This window comes from Erigeron canadensis, chromosome 1, assembly GCF_010389155.1.
Source record: "Erigeron canadensis isolate Cc75 chromosome 1, C_canadensis_v1, whole genome shotgun sequence".
NCBI classification, from domain to species: Eukaryota; Viridiplantae; Streptophyta; class Magnoliopsida; order Asterales; family Asteraceae; genus Erigeron; species Erigeron canadensis.
The window spans coordinates 2,605,255-2,625,873 of record NC_057761.1 but is presented as its reverse complement, the minus strand read 5'-3'; the positions used below and the strand labels follow the sequence as shown (position 1 = coordinate 2,625,873).

The 20,619-nt window shown below is 34.3% G+C and overlaps 2 protein-coding genes across 2 annotated transcripts; one reads left to right on the top strand and one right to left on the bottom strand.

The window, feature by feature from the left end:
• Positions 1–1,302: 1,302 nt before the first annotated feature.
• Positions 1,303–5,864, top strand: LOC122584955. The gene is made up of 2 exons (XM_043757046.1): positions 1,303–1,699; positions 5,603–5,864. Exons 1-2 carry the CDS (start codon positions 1,389–1,391, stop codon positions 5,610–5,612), a joined length of 321 nt encoding a protein of 106 aa, XP_043612981.1. The 5' UTR covers positions 1,303–1,388; the 3' UTR covers positions 5,613–5,864.
• A 6,077-nt stretch (positions 5,865–11,941) lies between these two features.
• On the bottom strand, positions 11,942–17,596 carry LOC122586028 (disease resistance protein Roq1-like). Its single transcript, XM_043758144.1, has 5 exons — positions 16,857–17,596; positions 14,242–15,352; positions 13,895–14,161; positions 12,668–13,372; positions 11,942–12,580 (listed from the first exon to the last, which is right to left on the bottom strand). Exons 1-5 carry the CDS (start codon positions 17,504–17,506, stop codon positions 11,990–11,992), a joined length of 3,324 nt encoding a protein of 1,107 aa, XP_043614079.1. The 5' UTR covers positions 17,507–17,596; the 3' UTR covers positions 11,942–11,989.
• Positions 17,597–20,619: the final 3,023 nt, after the last annotated feature.

Genomic DNA, 20,619 nt, shown 5'->3' with positions numbered 1-20,619 from the left:
TTTACTTAAAAACAATACGGTGTAGGGTGTATGATTATAAATTATAATCACAATACTCAACCATTTCATTTTTTTAACCATCAAAATAAATTATATTTTTTAAAACTAAATTTAGTAAGATAATTAAAGCTGTTAAAAATAAAATAGATAGAAGTGTAGTTTGAGTTAGTAGTTTATATCTTGGTTTTTGGAAACAAAAGTCATAGAATAAGAACCGAAAGTTATTTTTTTTAATCATTTATATGGAACCTGAAAATTACATATCTATCTTATTAGATGTAAAGTCTGTCTACATCTTAATCTTTTCCATATACATCGAGATATTGGTGCTTAAAAGTGAATACCCGTGAAAACCGGTAGTTAGTAGTAACTTTCTTTTTCTTTCCGTTGTAAAAAAGTAATTAGATTAGGTAGTTTTTGATAATGTCTTAATTAAAAAATCATAACTTAATCATGATTGACACCCAAGAATTAAGAATAACGAGTTCTTTATTACCCAAAATAGAATAACCACTTAGAATAATGAAACATATTATATTTGTCGAGAAGTGCAAAATCGTATGAATACGACCCTCATTGTGTATCTTGATTAATTGGATTGTTTCTTTGTTAATTCCTATAAAAAGGTTTTGTAGATGTGTCTCCGAGTATTCCTTGATCATTTCCTCTAATTCTATGAATTTTTCTAGAATACTCTTTTCTTCAAGATCATTCAAAAAAGTTTCGGATTTAGGTAAAAGAAATTTTCATCCAAGATTTAATAATTGGTCCATTCTCAGCCTTGGTAAAGTCTATCTTGTTACGATAGGAATGAACAAGAACAAATAAGTTTTGGTTAATGTAATAAAGATACCTATTATGGGAGGCCTATGCTCCATAGAAACGGTCTACCTGAGACTGTCTTTTGACCCGTACGTCTTGACATAAGGTTAGAATTCTAGCTCTTTCAGAGTGGTATCTTAATCATTAAGTCAATCAAATATGTTTGTTATTGACTTAATAAGTAAAAAAACAACTATACAGAATTAATCCATACATACATTATGTTTCTATTTAGTCACTTTCCCCATTCAGTCACTTAATGGATAAATTAACAAACAAGACTGAAGTCAATATTCATAGAAAATGATTAATCAACATAACTTATATGCCTAAAAAGCAATCTAAAAGCTTAAAAATTTAGCATATGGATTCCACTAATTTTCTTCGCTAATCTATATCACATGTATCATCTTATAATTAGGATACATCAATTAGGTTGAAATATGGTTATTCAAATTTATACTACAAAATAATCCGATGATGACGTATATATATCCTCTTCAATTTCTCTACCGTCTACACCAAACTTCCTCAAAATCAAAACCCCCAAAACCCTAACCCTAAAAATGAACTCCATTTCCAAAACCATGACATCAATCTTCACCCGCCCAAACACCGGGTTAACCCACCGGAGCTCCGATTTACAACAATGGCGAGGGATCCGCGTTAAGATATTGAACAACAATTTGGAAAGAGGATTAACATATATGCAAAGAATAATGCAATCAAGTGGTATTGAACGTATGATTAAAAATGAACAGCTTTATCATATCAAAAACTCTGAGAAAAGGATTCTGGCTAAAAAGAATTTGCAGCGCAGGTTGAAATCTCAAGATCTTGCTCGTAAACTTAAATCGATACTCGTCCGAAAAGTCAGGTATATCGTTATTATGATTATGATGAATTATTCTCTTTACGGATTTACTACGCACTATTTTTACATGTTTTTTATGTAGTTTATTGGTTGATTTTTTATCCTTAAAGTATGTATAATGTGTAATGGTTAAACTATTGATTAATGTATAATACACGGTGAGATTTAGACGACTAGGTTATTATCGTGGGGAGAAATGTATAATGTATATGGTTATGCTAGTATAGAAGTTGGTTTACGTTTGCGGTTTTAGGTCTTAGGCGATAGTTTATTAGTATCGGGCAAAAACTTGAGAGTATGATATTTGCTCGTAATAAGCTTATACAAATTCTTGTCTGGAAAGTCAGTTATGATTTTTTTGATCGTGTGGTTTTGTTCGAGTTTACGGTTACGGAATTTTGTTTGGTTTTAGGTTGTATAGGGTTTATAGGCTGTAGTTCTATGAATTTTAGGGTGAAACACTAAAAAGAAGAAGCATAATGATAGTGGAGGATTTGGTTTACGTTTGTGTTTTCAGGTGTTAACCAATAACTTATTGATGTTGGGTCAAGAGTGTGATATTTGACACTTGATAAGCAGGGATGTCGTGTAGAGTTGTGGTTGAATATTGGCGATGTGCGATGTATACGAGTAATGAAATGAATTTTATCTGTGAAATGTACAAGTACTTGGACTATTTCATAGTCGACTGCTGTGTTGTTAATAACGGTGGTATAACGGTTATCGGTCCTTCCCCAAAATAACGGTCCCGTTTTTAACGGTGGTATTTACCGTTATTTTACCGATATTTAGCTTTTGATATTTCGGCTGTAACGGTGTTATATCAGGGTTTTTTCTTTTCCCCTTTTTTTGGGACCAAAACTAATAAATACCTTGTTTTTTAATAGTCCATACTACTAACTAAATAAAAGCCCATAACCATCTAATATTTTAACACAAGATAAAAAAGAAATACATGTCCCAACCCTAATTTTCAATCAATCGATCGATCTACAGCAGCTCGCATCAGCAGCTCCCATCAGGTACACAGCAACTTTTTCCATTTCCTTCAAACTCTTTTCTTTTTCTTTCTCCAATCGGTATCACAGCAGCTTAAGTGTTCTTTACAGCTTTCATTTCTTTTTCAAATTGAGTTGAAGTGGAAGATCTTGGGAAACAAATGGATAACTTGGTTGATGTGGATTCGGAGGAAGATTTTGAAAACTAATGATTTGAATTTCATCTATCGTGTTTCAAATAACTTTAAGTTTGACTTTTAAGTTTAATATTAGTATAAAGTATTAATTTCCACATGGTCTTAAAATAAGGAGTGGTTCTAAAATAACCCACTCCTATATATATATATAATATAATTATATATAACATAATATTATGATAACTGTTTTACCACCGTTATACCACTGCTATAACCAATATATCAAATACCGGTGGTCGACCGTTACAACCGTTATTCTACCATTAACAACATAGGTCGGCTGCAAGTTTTGTTGGTATTATGTTTTCTTTTATACCTTTATATTTGATTGGGACGGGGTATTGTTGATGTAGAGTTGTGACTTGGAGCTTACCTCATGATTGTTTTTGAAAAATTTTCTATCGTGCACTGATATTTTCTAAGATATAAAGTAGACGAAGTGGAGATTGAAAGCAAGTTCTAATAAGAGAGCTCTTAATAAAAATTAACACTATAGGCTAGTAAATAGTAATAAGTTCAGAGGATGTATTATTATTCTTGGCTTAATTTGTAATGGAGAGGACTAGATAACCTAATTGTGATATTTTCATTTGTGTGTGCGACCGTGCGTGTTTGTGTTTAAAAAGGGAGGAATATTGAAATCTCATCTTTTTAGTAGTTCTAAACTTCTGATTTTTCATCATGTCGGGATAGCATGAAAAGAGGCTTTAGGACAAAACCGGTGTTGCAAATTTCGGCCATATCGGCCGATATATCGGGATGTTGGCCTTCGACTGATACAAAAAGTGGGTCATCGGGCCAACTTCTTGCTTTGGTCAAATTTTGGTCAAACACGGCACTTATCGGTCAATATCGGCCATTTTGGTCAAAAAAAAGCTAGACTATTTTTTTTGTTTTTTATAAACTGGTTAAAACAAGAATTAGGGTTTCTGACTTCTATAGTTCCATTCACTGCTTTCTCTTCACTCTTTTTTTGAAAGGTATGTAAACTTATGTCAAATTGTATATATTGTTAGTATACATATAAGTTTTAGATGAATCTCTTTACAATTTAGGGTATCCGATATATCGCTATCGGGGTTCGGTCGAAACGATACCGAAAGCGATATTTACAACCTTGGACAAAACTATTCTTGACCCTTTTTTTTGTTACATATGGTTATATTTCTGACTATCCTCAAGAGATTGGTTATATATTTGGGGGTAAAAAGAGGGATCTGAGGGTGCTGGCTAGTGTCTGTAGTAGTGTAGTCTTTAGTTATATGTAGTTGAAGTGGGTGTTTTAGTGGCAGTGTTGTTTGATGTGTATGATAGAGTTACAAGAGATAGGAAGGAGGATGTGAAGATAAAGTTTGAAATTAGATCAACAGATCATCACCCATGCACTATAATATTGACAAATTTCAACACATCTGACTATCTGAGAACTAATCACAGTAGTAAATAGATCTGAGATAGTACCTCATGCTATTTTGTGGTAGTCTGGTAGACATAACCTGGGTAATCTTAAATAGTGGGGGTGTAAATGAGTCAAACTTTTAATAAGCTATTCGAGTTCAAGCCCGTTTTAGTCGAGTTCGAGCATAGTATTTTTTTGTACCCGACTCGAACACAAACTTACTGCTTGATTAGTTTCATGCTTCAAGCTTAGTTATATAATATTTGACTCGGGGTCGTTCGTTTAGTTAGCTTCACGAGTCACATGAGCTAAACGAGCTTACTTAAAGTGAGTTTTATGAGTATTTTTAACTATAAGATTAGTTTATTCATGATCATAAACGAGATTATTCGAGCTCAAGTTCAAGTAATTAGACGGGTTTTAGGACCAGGTTGGCTTGTCCTAGGTTTAATGTTTTTATATATTTGGGGTGTAAAGTTGGGAGTTAAATATGATTATGAATTCATAATATTATATAATATTAATATGTTCTTATACATAAAACGAGTTTGGAGGTTGTATGTAACTATGCACACCGTTTGGGTGACTTTTGACATATTACATATTTACTTAACATTTTTAATGATGTCTATTTGATCTGTTAGACAGCCCAAATTGGCCCATGTTTAAGTGCATGGATCTATTGCCATCTCCAAGGAGATAACAGCTTAAACAAACAGGATAGATGACTAAGATAGTATAGACCTATCAAAATTATCGGTGTGCGAACCTTTAGCTTGTTATCCTATTACTGTCTACCAGAGAACTTGTATAAAAAACATTCACATAAACACAGCTAGCATTCACATAAACACGCGACGTCTAAATGCTCACCAGACCCATTTGCACATGTAGCCGAAGCCTATCATGATCAATCGACTCTTTCTAAATCCTCCTCCTTTGCATACTCATCATCTTGCTCTGAATGTTGGAAATAAATTGTGAAACAGGCTGGAGATTGATTTAATCAAAGCTGATTAGGATCTTGTTAACAATTGAAATTAAGAACTATGAAGCCCCGTGCTTAGTCATGAATTTTCACTTTGGTGTTGCCGGATACCAACCCATATTACTGACCAGCGTGTATCAAACTATCAGTTACAATAGGTGTGTTGGTATCCATCAAACCGTAATTGCTTGAGGTGCACAGCACAGTGATTTTTTTTATTGTTATTGTTAAGATTGAGGTCTTTTTTGATTTACAACAATTACTAAAGTTTTTTAGATCCTGTATCATGTTTTCTTTATGACATGCTTTACTCGATGCATGCAGGGGTTATTGAGCAAATTTCTTGATAATATCTAACTACTGAATGCGCAAGGGGAGTTTTGCTGTTGCTTTGATGTGCTATAGTTATATATATTTCATAAATATTTCAGGAGTTTAGTTTGTGTTTGTTTCATGCCAAAACTAGAGTTGATTTACTCAACAATATATCGTTTTGGTGGTGGATATGGTGAGAATGGTTTTGTCCTGGGTTTAGGGACTAACATCACTTTTGGTGCCTCTAATAATATTAGTTGGTTCTTTGTTCTTTTTGATTTTTTTCCTTGCAAATTTACATCTATAGGCGACCAATTTTACTTGTTGATCTTTTAGTTCATTCAAAAGCATGATAGTGGTTGCTCTACGTCGCTTTCTTCCGGGTTTGCAAATATATCATAAATTGGGCATTTGTTGAAAAAAGTTGTTGCATTCAGTGATAAATTGGGCATATTGTGTGACATGTAAGAATGTGATTTAAAACAAGTTTTATTATGTAAATTAAAACCAAAAAAGAAAAGGTTATTTAGTGCAACTACCACCATGGACAAATATAATTCTTATTCTTATTCTTGTATCCCTCAATCACCATAGTAGTTGTGTCGTTCTGGGGTAAAAAAATGTCGTACTTTTGCTGTTTGTGGGATAGAGGTCGATGGCTTAAATACAACTGTTTGTGGGATAGAGGTCGCTAGCCTGTTTTGAAGCAATGTATCTGGAACTGCTGTTAGTAATGTAGCAGCATTCCCAATGAAAATGTTTATGATTGCACTGAAAGTGGAACTTCAGTCTTCAGAGTTCCAATTGCTTCCTAGATTTGCAAGGAATCAGCCATCTTTTGACAAAGTCAACCTTCATATTCGAAACTTCATATTTCCAATGCAGGCCGATGGATGTGAAACAAGGTGTGAATAAGAGCGGGAATACTGTTCTCTACCTGGTATTTGAGTTTATGAAGACTGATGTTAAGAAGTTTATCAAGTCGTATCTCCAAACTCGTGATAACATTCCGCCCCAAATAGTCAAGAGCCTGGTGTACCGTCTTTGCAAAGGTGTTGCTTTCAATCACGCCCATGGAGTTTTACACAGGGATCCTAGACCCCACTATCTTTTGATGGGCTGAAAGACAATGAAGCTTAAGATAGCAGATCTTGGACTTGTAATAGAAACAAGCAAGCCATTTTATTAACTAAACGGAAAAGAAAGGCCCGTTTCAAGAGAGGCTATGTCTCCAAACAAAGAACCAGGGTAAAATTAAAAGACATGAACCGCTCCACATGAATACTAAGCTTGCCATTTAAATGCTAATACTTGATCATGCTGACAAGCACCCCTGGCTTTCTGGTTTCTTGTCAGTCAACTGCCCCTTCTTATTTAATTTTCTGCCCATGAACAATAATTGGGACTGACCCGAACCCATATTTAGAACAAGCTAGCTGTGGGATCTTATCAAATTGCCCAAGCTTTTACTTTAACAATGAAAAGGTACACTCATAGAGTCATAGGGCTTCTGGCATCATGTAACCTATTACTCAACAGTTATTAGCATGTGTTTTATAGGTTGCCTATTTGCTGGTTATTAACCTTCAGATAATTGCAATCAAAATTCAAAATGTTGCATAAGCGGTCAGGAAGACCAAAACTAGAAGACAAATTGTCCCAAATTACCCTCATTTGGTCTATAAATCTCACCCACAAATATGTCAATCATTCATCTATTTACCAATTCATAGAACCAAAACACAAAAAAGTAGAAGGAAAAATGGAGCACAAGTGGCGTACAAGGCGTGAGTGCTTAAGGGGTTTAGTAGGAGCCATTGCCGAATTAGATGAAGAAACCAAGTTTGAGGTGAGGGTTTCGTTGAGAGACAGTTCAAAGAATGAATGAACTCTGAAGTTTATTAAGAAGAAAAGGAGCTTAATAAATACCTTCGTGATCGTTGCCTTTGCCCTATATCCAAGCAAATAATGCAAGCCCGGTAATAATATCCATTGGTGATGTAAGATACGGTTTTGTTTGATAGTATATATATATATATATATATATATATAGGGTAACATTCCAGTGAGAACAATCTTAAAATAAGAACGGTGAGAACACTTAAAAAACATCATTTTGATGCATTAAAAGTCCATAAAATTAACATAGTGCTTAACTAATTATCATTATTTAAGTGTTTAACAACACATTGATCTGTCAAAATCGAGAAAATCACGTTTTTTGTTTTGTGCATCCATCTTGGATGCATATTCATCAAAATGATGCATCTAACAAAAAACGTGATTTTTTCACTTTTGACGGATCAATGTGTTGTTAAACACTTAAATAATGATAATTAGTTAAACACTTTGTTAGTTTTATGGATTTTTAATGCATCAAAATGATGTTTTCTAAGTGTTCTCACCGTTCTTATTTTAATACTGTTCTTATTTGATTGGTCCATTATATATATATATATATATATATATATATATATATATATATATATGATAGAAATCAAACGAGAAAGTACCTTAAGGAAAGAAGAGTGAGAAGGTTCGTTTTTGATTTTTTTTGAACTTGTTTTTTGAACTTTTTTTCTTTTTTTCACTTTTTCATTTTCTCTTTAATTAACTTATTCCATATAAAAATTTAAAAAACTTTTTTGAAATATTTTCTTTTCAAAGGGCGTAGCTCGTAAGTTATAGGCAAAGCTTTTTGGCTTATGGCGGAACCATAATAGCTAAGGGCGAAACCTTTTAGGTAGATCACCCCATCACCGATCACCCCCCATGACCTATCACCCTCTATAACTTATGACTCCCACCAGTTAACCTTTATTAATATCCTTAATGGCGATCCCTTACATATATAACTTATTAACTCGAGTTAGAAATTTTTATTTATTTATTTATTTTTGTAAAATTTTTTTATAGATTGAATTAATTAAAAACAAATTTAAAAAAAAGTGAAAAAATAAAAAAAAGCTTAAAAAAAATAAAAACCGAATATTCTCTCACTTCTTTCCTTAAGAATCTTCTCTCCGGATCTTTTCCATATATATATATATATATTATATATATATAGCTAGATAGATAAATAGATAGAAAATAACATGTATTTTCAATCAATACTATTAAATTTTTGTTTACAATATAATAGTTATAGTTGCAACTGTATTGTTTGTTTTAGACATTCTATCCGGTTTCGATCCATAAGTACTTATATGATGATGGAACGGTTTTCCCTATAACGAAAGCTACTCTTGAACTAGCTACGGAGTTGATTCCGGACATATTGATGAAACAAGTCAACTTTTAATCCAACCTCGGACTGTTGAGATGGCTGTTGAACCAAACCCGGACTCGATTGAAAACGTCATCCAATCCCCTGCTCCGGCTCAAGATCCACTTCCCGTTGTTGTTGGGGCCAAAGATCCACTAATTCCTGCTTGCTCGTCTCTTTATGAAGAGCATGGTTTCATTTTTAGAGAAGTAATATGTTTTCCATGTTTCTGTTTGGATTATTTATTTATTGTCGTTGCTTTTATTACCACTACTAATTAAGGTTTTGGTATGCTTATAAATGCACTTTTGCAATCATAGGACCAAAAGCTTAATTAGTATTGGTAGTAACAACAATAACTAAATAATCCTAAAGTGAAACATAGAAAACATAATACTTCTCTAAATATATAACCATGTTCTTCACAGAGCGACGAGCATAAACTAGTGGATCTTTGGCCTTAACAGCAGCATGGAGTGGATCTTCAATCGGAACAAAGGGGATTGGATGATGTCTTCAACTAAGTTTGGTTTGGTTCAACAACCATCTCAACAAGGACAAGGTTGGATTTAGAGATGACTTGAATCATCAATATGTTGGGAATCAACATCGCTGCTGTTTCAAGAGTAGCTTTCATTACGGACCGTTCCACCATCGGATAAGTATTTTTGGATTGAAACTAGAGCAAACGTCTAAAAAAACACCAAAACAGCTGTAGCTATTATATTTTAAACAAAATTTTATGGTATTGATTGAAAAATACATGTTACTTTCTATCTATTTAACTCTATATATATTATCAAACAAAACTGTATCCTATCTCACCACTGGATATTATTACCGGGTCTTGCATTATCTGCTTGGATATGGGGCAAACGAAGTTGTTTATTAAGCTCCTTTTTCTCCTTAATCAGCTTCAAACCTTTGAGTTCATTCATTATTTAAACCGTCTCTCAACGAAACCCTTTAAGCACTTGCGCCTAGTACGCCACTCGTGCTCCATTTTTCCTTCTACTTTTTCAGTTTTTTGAGTTTTGGTTGTATGAATTGAATTTGATAAATAGCTAAATTAATGACATGTATGTAAGTTAGATTTATAGACCAAATGAGGGTAATTTGGGGATATATATTTGAAAAAAGTCAACTGGTAACAATTCAGATTCACAAGCAGGGTCAAAGGCTACAATTTGTCTTTAACTTATCCCGCACAACATTTTGATTTTGAATTTCAATTTTCTGGAGAGACTGAGCTTCAAAACTGCTTTCCATCTTCAGTTTGTTGGGTACTCCCAATGAAGAAATCTGGACACGGTGAGCCAGCTCTGGCAAGAGTATTCCCAATGGAATTACAGGCTTATTTTACTGTTGTCCCAAATTTGGATGATAATGGCCTCAAGCTTCTCTGGAATATGTTGCAGTATGGACCAATCAATAAGGATCTCAGCCAAAAAAAAAAATATTACAGGTTTCCGATTTCAATATTTGACGACAAAAAATCATTCTAAGGGGAGGGTATTTGTTAAGTTACATGTAAAATAATGGCTAAATAGTTATAGTCTCACATTACTAATTTCGAGGGAGAAAATCATTCCTTTTTTTCCCCAGTTTCTTTCGTTTACTAAGCTATCAATAATGATCAAAGGCATTGTGGCATGATAAGTGTTGGGGAAATTCAAGATAACAAACAGATAACCGGATATAATCAATCTTTGAAGGCACGTGATTGCTTTCAGATTGAATCAATTTGGCGGTTCACCCAAACTATTCAATCGGATACAATCAAAGATTAAGAATTTTCTGTGTGGATGTGTTTGAGAAAAAAGAACCAGAGAAAAGAAAGAAGAGAGAATTATCAGATTCTGATACAAGTTGTATGTATTGATATATACAATAAACGTTGACCCATTAACTGTCAAAACGACAGTTTTCACATGGTTCACGAATTGCCAATTTTGGTCCCTCAAGTTCTGAAAATTAAATTTCCAGAGGGATTTTTATTATAGCAATTTAGTGGAAATTAAAAATTTACCATAGCAATTTTGGTCGCTCAGCTCGACCCCCGCCAGGGGCTGCCGCCCCTTGGACCCTGCTCCTAAGGGTGCTGCCCACGGACCCCCGTACCTTAGGAGCTTCGCCCATAAGGTCATAATAAATTCATATAGGCGTGCGCTCCGCACTTCCAATCCTATATGATGTATTATTATGACATATCTGATGAAACTAATTAATCATTACACTAAAATATCCAACAATAAGTAGCATGAAAAATAGGATAAGACCATTTCCCAAACAAGAACTAGACTTTCAGAACAAACTATTTGGCAGTACACCCACATGTTTGAACTGATAAGACTGTTTCCCAAACAAGAACTAGACTTTTGATTCATTGAGAAATCTTGTACCATGATACTATTCGATGGTTTTGAATCTTGTGTATCAACATGAATGAAACATGGAGTTTCAAGTTTCATTCAAAGTAAGTTTTGGTGCATGACACCCAAAATGGACGGTTTTCTTTCCACAAACTAAAATGTTTGTATGTTTTTTTCCTTTTCCTCCAAAAACGAACGGCCAAGTATATTTATATCTCAAAGAGATATCAATTTTGTCACATGTATATAATTTTAATATTAAATACATAATATTAAAATTAAACACATAATATTAATTTAATAATATAAAACCAAACCGTTAATACGCAATTATCTTAATACATACAATCGAGTCCGCACTCCCGCATCACCTAACCCGATTAGCCGAATATTAAGATCATCCATTTGACAAGTTAATCCACCACTACAGAACATTGATATTGCTAAAATATCCAACAAATCTCATGAAAATGAATTTCCATATTATTGTTGTCACAGTGTAAGTTACCTCTGTTGCATATGTTTGTCAATACTTTGATTTCTCATTCAAAGTTCACAAGTTTATGCTTCTAATCACATCTTTGACAAGATATAATGCAATATCAATATAAAGTGAAAAAATTAAACAGTGGGATTTATAGAACATGATAAATAATGAAATGTTTAATTAATTCTAATCATCATAAAAAATGGATATATAGATAGAAGCAATGATACGAAATTTGTAGAAATGTATAGATGGAATTGAACTTTCAAAGTTTAGTAATCATTTTGGTCCAATCCATAGTGATCAAACCTGCACTCCAACACTGACTTGGAATCATGTTGAATAACTAATTTACATTTATAATGATCATGAAGAGAGATTTCCATTTGACCACTACTACTGCTGCTGCTTTCACCACCTCGCTTGGGAACCAGTTTCAATCCACACCCACTAACATGATAATATGAGTCCATCTCAATCCAGATGGCGTTGGATGTTGGATCCCACCATGACGTGTGTCTCAATAAATTAAATGGAATATATCCGACCCATGAGTATCCGATACCATAATCATCATCATCAACATCAACGCGATCCTCCTCCCTATACAAGTCATGTTCAGAATTGCCCATTTCCATCCAACAACCATTTTCTTCCTCCTCCTTATGCTTCATACTTATCTTCATTCCTTCAAACAAGTCATTGGAAGCTGCGTATAATAAGAATCCAGAGAAGTCATTATACCAATTCTCTGGAAGTTGCATTCTACATCTTCTCCCTCTAACCACACGCGGTTCAAACCCCCTCGGAATCTCTAACCCTTTTAGCTGAAGGCTCATACACCTACTCTCAATATCATTTCCCTGATTAAATACATAAACACAAGTTCCAATTTAATTATTTAAATACATATAAAAAAATATATACAGTACATATGGAGAACCACATACCTGAAGCATGGTTTCTAGTATTCTCTCCCCACCAATTATATCCTTATTCTTTGCCCATCCCTGTCTCTGTCCCTGTCCCCGTCCCCATATTAAGACTTGAGATAACCATTTACAGTTTGTGTGAATTTCATCTTTGATGATGGCCTCAAGATAGTAGCAATAGTATGCATTGAGAATAGCTAGACTTGATGGAAGCTCAGGCAATTCAACAAGGTTGACGCAATAACTCAGTTCAAGGAGTTTGAGGCTAGCAAGTCTTGAGAGGCTGAAATTTAATCGTGTAAAGTGATTATAACTTAGATCTAGCTCTTGTAAGTTGGATAACTCACCAACCTCACATGGTATTTTATCATCTTTCAATCCACACCCCTTCAGATTCAACTTTCTTAAGAAACCTGGAAAGTGAGAATGAATAAGTTGGCGGCATTCAATCTTTGGAAACTCAACAAGTGCTTTGCAATTTGAAATTGTGATAATCTCCAGCATTTTCATCCCAACAATGCTCGGAAACGTTGTGAGCTTGTGACAAAAGCTTACATCTACATAAACAAGACTTGAATGATTTCCGAGTGATGGATGAATACTTCTTAAACTATCACATTCGTTGAGTATCAACTTCTGAAGACATGGGAGTCCGCCAAAATCAGGTGTCCTCTCTAATGCTTCCATCCAAGAGAGATCCAGCTCTTTCAAACATGGTAGATACTAATGCATACATAAGTCAAATTTACAACTTATTTCAGGATACTAGATTCAATCAAGCAACTCTTTGCTAATACACGGCTAGCTTCTCACAGAGTAATAGGGAAGCAAAACTGAGTGGCAAGTTGGCAACACACCAAGGCAACAGATCTTTTTTTAAAAACAGCAAATTTGAGTTTAGCATAGGTATACTCGAGTAAAACATGCAACTATATTGCTAAAATGATTGTTATATATTGAATGATACAAATCACATATACATACGGTACAACAAAAATGTCATTTTTTTACACATAGCCATATACTTTTTTCACTCTTAAAAATGTGTAAAAATGAAAAGTTACCTTTTTTCACACTTGTAAATGTATAAACAAAATCTCCAACCTTAAAAAACCCCACTCCCCCAAGACTAGACCCCAGAAACCCCAAGGAACAAATAGTTTATCAATGAGCCACCAACCCCATTGACACATTAAGTTATAAGTTACTAGTGTATGTTAATCAAAAAACAATTCAAGTACCTACCTTGTAACCCTTCCAAAGCACCCTTTGACAGCTTCCATCCATTTTTAAAAAGGCAAGCTTCCGTGGTTGAAAACTTTCAGGGAATGGAGTCTCAGGATAATCTGTCCATTCTATATACCTCAACTCATTTGACAGAAAACTAGGCCCTCCATGACAGTCACGCGTGCTTACTCTAAGGAATCTTAGTTTCTTCATGTTTGAAACAACCATAATGAAGTCTGATGAAGAAACATTATGGCTTGATATTGCTTCAATCTTATCATTTTCCTGCAATAAAGGACAAAAAAGGTATATTAACGTTGTATATTTGTATGTATCATTCAGTGTAGTTAAAAAGTTATAGTTACCGTTGTTGCATTCCTAGAACATAAGTCTTCAATATCTTGGTATCGCCAGACCCTGCTGTGTTTTTCAGGATCATTGGGATGTTCCCCTCTAACAATGTAGTGTGCCATTTCTTGAACCAGATCGTGCATATCAAACTGACCATATTCCGAAACTGTTAGGAGAGCCTTTTGTATCAGCACCTTTACCCCTATAGCAGGGTGAAAACCACAAGCATCAAGAATCTTCATTGTCTTATCTTTATTAATTTTCCTCCTGAAGAAACATGCAATATCCAAGAATAACTCTTTCTCTACAGGTTTAAGTCCATCATAGCTGATTTTGAGCTTTTCCACAATATCCATTTCTGGATGATCTTTCAGTCTAGACAAGGTACCAATCCACTCTTCATTGTCTTTGTCATACAAGAAAGAACCTAAAACAATCAGGGCTAAGGGGAGTCCATCAGCATAAGAAACAATCTGTTGTGAAAGCATCTCGTAATCTTGTAGATGGTTATCTTCATTATATGCATGTTTATCAAAGAGCTGAGTAGCCTCATCATGTGATAATAAGCTGACAGGATAGACCTCATCTACCCTGTGAGATATTAGCACTTGTTCATTCCTGGTTGTGATCAATATTCGGCTACCATCACCAAACCAATCATGCCGTCCAGCTAGAGCCTTTAGTTGGTCAAGATGATCGACGTCATCAAGAACAATCAACACATTCCTACGGCATAACATACCCTTAGTTGTGTGTTTTCCTATATCGACACTCTCAACTTTCAATTCCTTGTTAAAAACAGTTGACAAAATTTTTTCTTGCAAACTTTTTAGGCCACGTTGTTTGGATTCCTCACGAATATTTTCAACAAAGCAACAACCATGAAACTGCCCCGAGATTTTTAACTCTCTGTAAAGAGAAGTAGCAAGAGTGGTCTTACCACCGCCCCCAACCCCCCATATCCCAACTATACGTACACCACCAGATCCAATTCTTAAAACCTGTTTCAAATCTTTCAGTCGAGTTCCCATTCCGACAAGGCCTTCCTCCTCAACTACTGATTCTAAAGATGACAACTTAACTAAAATGGAACCAACAATTTCTTGGATACATTTTGCTTCATGCCTACACATTGAAAGTATATAAGTACGTATAATGCAGCAGGAATAAATATTTTTGGAATGATTTTTATAGTAGTTCAACACAGCTTCATAGGTACGTGTAGCAGTATAGAAGATAATGTTTAAGATTAAGATTAAGATATGTATATAAAATATTATCATTAGACAATATATTACACATATAATCGTGGGCTAAGTGCGCCGGAATGCAGTCAACTAATCACAAAAAGTTATTGTATGCACGAACTCTAGGTCGGCTTTATTGTATTCTAGAAACTTGAAATTATGTTTATTGTGAACATAAAACGGATGTGGGACCGGTTACTTCACATAAAACTTGTTTATTTTCATATATTTTTTTTATTGTGTGTATAAACTAATCCCAAAAAGTTATTGTGTGCATGCCACGTAAGCAGTCTAACGGGTCAACATGAAAGTGGTGACCGGCTAACTTCTTACCCGGTAACTTTTGTTTACTATGGGACTCTTGAACAAGTTTCCTGAATACAATAAAGCCGACTTAGAGTTCGTGCACCAAATAACTTTTCAGGATTAGTTAACTGCATTCCGGCGCACTTAGCCCTATTATCGTTAATTAGGAAAACAAGAACATAATACTATGTTCCTTATCATTTTTCTAAGGCTTTTTATGTTATTTTGAACCTATCCAAATTTTATTTATGTTTTTAGGTTTTAGATTTTGTATTTTATATATTTTAGAACCAGCTGGGTTGGATCAGTGGTTGGAGTCCTTGCCTCTGAAGACAGAGGTCAAGGGTTCGATCCTCATGCCCAGCAAGGCTGGAGGGCCTTTTCTACCTATGGTTGAATATGGAAGCAGCCTCTCTACCCTTGGTAGGGGTAAGGCTGTCTACATCTCAACCTCCCCTATACACCGTCTAAGACGGTATTGGGACCCAAAACCATTGGAAGACGGCATTGGGAGTTACTTTTATATATTTTAGTTTGATTTTTGATTGTTATTAAAACTTACATTTAATCTCAAATTACTAATTGCCTAATTGTTTAATCTTTCATTGTTAGTTTATTTAATATTATATATAATTTGTTGCGTTTAACTTAGGAGGATTTTTTTTTCTGGCTCGGCCTATATATAGATATAGAAAATTAGTAGAATATTATACTTCTATACTCCTTTATAAAGAGTATTGAATTTCTTAAATTCAATATTTTTTTTTCTTCCCAAAATACCCCTACTTAAACATAATACCCTTATATACCATCCTTTCCCCCATTCTCTCTAATCATTACACACTCTCATCGACTTTCTATCACCCTCTTCCGCCGCTGCTCTCCTTCTCCACCGCCTACCTCGCTCTCCACCACCGCCTCCCTTTTATAGTCATCACTTTCTAGCCGCCGCAACATGCGGGCACTATGCTCGTTCATATTAAGTGATACATGATTTCAGCATTAAAAAAGCATTAAGCAAATTAAGCATCAAAACCTTTTTTATTTCTTTAATAAGAAAGGGGAAAAAAAGGTACCCGTTAGCAACTTGTTTGGGTTCCCATCCAGCAATGTTAGTTGCATCACCAAGTGCTTTTTTCCATGATTCAACTTTGACCTTGTTGTTTTTTGACAGCTTGTGTTTGGCTTTGGCAAATGCTTTACCAAATTGACCTTTCTGTTTTCTAACATCAGATGGATCCACGTGATAGAAAATAGGAAAAACGATTTGCCCCATCTTACTATCCTTGCATTCCATAATATGTGAAAGCTCATCCAAACACCACGAAGAATCCGCATAGTTTTCAGAAAATATAATCATCAAAATCTGTGATTCTCCAATAGCTTTCAAGAGGGATGGGCCGATGGTGTCACCTCGATCAAGTGTTACGTCGTCCTTGTACGTAAGGATTCCGTGTTGGTCAAGAGCAGAGTAGAGATGGTCAACAAAGTTCTTGCGAGTATCTTCGCCCCTAAAACTAAGAAACACATCGTATTTCCATGACCCAATTGATGTGTTTGAAATAGTGGGTACAAGTGGGCGTAAACCACCAGCAGCACCAGTATCAACACCATCACCATTATTACTAGTGTATCGTGAGAATAACCTAAATATTATGGTAGTAAGTATAACTACCACTGCCGAAACAATAAGACCTCCCACCGTTATTTCTGTCATTGATAACATTATTATAATTAATGATGATGTGTTTGGAACAGTAATGGGTATATGTAAAGTTCAAAGAATAACTATTTGAAGTGGTGATTATAACTTAAAAAATATGTTTAATTAAGATCGATAATGTTTTTAGATCTAAAATGATATACGCAGGAAATTTAATGGTGGTGGGCACCGGGGACGACATCAACCATCCCACTGACTTTTCAACATGCTTTATAGTTCATATACGTATTATTACTCTGTATTGACTTTCTTTTCCGACCGTATGAGGGTTTTGCGGTATTATGTTTGGAAAATATTATATGCACTGAGAATAAGACCAAAATTAATGATGAAGATTAAAGGAAAAAATCACGGAGTATGTAATATGAGTGTTTGGATTAAGCATAATAGAAAAGTAAAGTAACTCCTAATGGCGTTTTCAACGGATTTTGGGTTCCAATACCGTCTTCGACGGTGTATGGGGGTTGATATGTAGACAGTCTTACCCGTATTCAGAGGCATGAGCTCTAACCACTGATCCAACCCAATTGGATTAAGCATATTATTAGACATAATACAGTACTAGGTCTTACCCAAGGTCTTGAGTTCGATCCTTATGAATGACAAGTCTTGAGGTTTTTTCTTCCGAATACTTGTAACGACCCATGGTCAATATCTGGTTGTCTAGGGTACGTGCAAGGCTTCACCATTATACGATGAGGTTTCCCTGATGTCGCATAACGACTGAATGTTCGGAAAAAAATACAGTATTACCACGGTACCCACGGTGGTTTTTGCGGCGATGGTGTGGTGGTGGGGACGACTGTTGGTAGTGGGGCGACGTCAAGTGGTGTAAATAATTGATGTGAAAGTAATTGATTTTAAAAGGTTAATAAAAATATTTTAAAAAATAAAGGACTGGTAGTGTAATTTAATCATTAATTTAATTTTAGATAATTTTCTCATGTAACATCTAAAAAGAAGGTTGTTTTTTTTTATTAGATAGTATAAAAGTATAGATTAGGTGTATGATAATTAGGATTAAGAAATTGGGGTATTTTTGGTATAAAAATGTGCTGAATTTCCTAAAATAGAAGAACTCAATATGTTTTATAAGGGATTATAAATAGGGTACGTGCAAGGCTTCACCATTATACGATAAGGTTTCCCATTATACGATTAGGTTTCCCTGATGCCGCATACCAACTAAATGTTCGGGAAAAAAATACAGTACTACCACGGTACCCGCGATGGTTTTTGCGGCGACGGTGTGGTGGTGGGGACAACTGTTGGTGGTGGGGCGGCGTCAAGTGGTGTAAATAATTGATGTGAAAGTAATTGATTTTAAAAGGTTAATAAAAATATTTTAAAAAATAAAAGGCTGATAGTGTAATTTAATCATTAATTTAATTTTAGATAATTTTCTCATATACGAGTAACATTTAGAAAGAGAGTTGTTTTTTTTTATTAGATAGTATAAAAGTATAGATTATGTGTGTATGATAATGAGTGTTTGTAATGGTGTTTGTGTGGACAAGGTGGAAGGCTTCCACCTTGGTGTCATCAAGGTGGTCCATTACAATAGTTGGTGTGGTTGTGATGTGGAAGCCTCAATTGGTGGGTGTGTCCACATTGGGAAGAGTTGGGTGGTGGTGGTGTGGTTAATTTTTTATTGTTTTCTTTTGTTTTTTATTGGTTATTATAATATTATGGGGTATAATTTTTTGGGTTATTGTTATGGAAGTTATGTGGTTGTGGTGGAGTGATGATGTGACACTATCACCTTGGTGTGGTAACACTACCATTACTAATGCTTTAGGATTAAGAAATAAGGGTATTTTTGGTATAAAAAAGTGTTGAATTTCATAAAATAAAAGAACTCAATATGTTTTATAAGGGATTATACAATATGTTTTATTACCAAGTTATTTTTAACAATAAGAGCACTTATCTTGTATTTACAAACGCTCATCGTGAATTATACGTCTAATATATATATATATACTAGTGCTTAGACCCTGTGCGATGCACGGACAACCCTAAATAATTTTTCTTTAACTTTATTTTAAGATTGTATTAATGAATAAATATAACTGAGTTGGACATAATAAAAATATTCTTATGAGTTGATTAATTTAAAAAAGAAGAATGCTAGATATACCTTGGGATTTACTAATGATATACGAGGGCTTAAAACGCGTACATTGCACGCCAGAGAGAAATTATAAAATGGATTGCCCATAGTAGGCGCATATAAGAAGGATTATGTTGGTTACCTGGATGTGATAGGTATTATGAATTTTCCCCCACTTTGATATATAGACCCACGTGGATATATAACCTTAAATAATTTCTTTAACACCAGTTCAAGCATGCATGTAGCGAAGTAAATGTACTCCTATTACAACTAATGACCATTTTAAAAAAAATTAATGACTTAAAATGCATAGAAAAGTCTTATTTAGCACTAAAATAAACCATATATACCTCATAATTTTCATCACAAATTTGATAGGTTGTTCTTTGTATAAGATTTGAAATTTGTTGATCATTCATTTTAACTCCAATAGCACCAGTGGAATCTACAATCCTAACTTGCACATTAAATCTACCAAAAAAAAAAACAGAGATACAATTTTACCACACAACTTAATGATTATAGAGTTTTAATATGAAATATAAATATATACCTAGGATTGATGAGAACTCCTTCCTTGTTACATGAACAACAAATCCACAATTTGTTGTCCCTTAAAGCATCAATAATGTCGACTGCATCCATGTAGAGATCGGTCAACTTAACTTCTTGAGAACAGTTCACACATTCCATTGAATACCATAACTGGTCGGTTGGAATAAAACCGATTGTTGCAACAACAACCACTTTATCAAACTGTCAAAATGAAAATGTTTGTACATTAGAATGTTAAAAATCTAGTTATAAATTCGAAAGAAAGTTATGTTAAAAAGTAATCTAATCAAAAAAGAAAAATTCACAAACAATGAATATTTACATGTTCGTCCATCAGGATCATCTCAATACTACCTATGTTATTAACATCTCCATATAGAGGTTGCTTCCATAGCCGCAAATTCTAACCGTTATCGTACATGGCTTATTATAAGGACGCAAATTT

Excerpts from the sequence above, each read along its gene's own strand:
- LOC122584955 (XM_043757046.1), top strand. The coding sequence starts at position 1,389 with ATGAACTCCATTTCCAAAACCATGACATCAATCTTCACCCGCCCAAAC.
- LOC122586028 (XM_043758144.1), bottom strand. The coding sequence starts at position 17,506 with ATGTTATCAATGACAGAAATAACGGTGGGAGGTCTTATTGTTTCGGCA. Across the intron at positions 15,353-16,856 it reads CCCAAACAAGTTGCTAACGG|GCATGAAGCAAAATGTATCC; the intron begins GTACCTTTTTTT and ends TTCAATGTGTAG. Across the intron at positions 12,581-12,667 it reads TACTAGAAACCATGCTTCAG|GGAAATGATATTGAGAGTAG; the intron begins GTATGTGGTTCT and ends GTATTTAATCAG.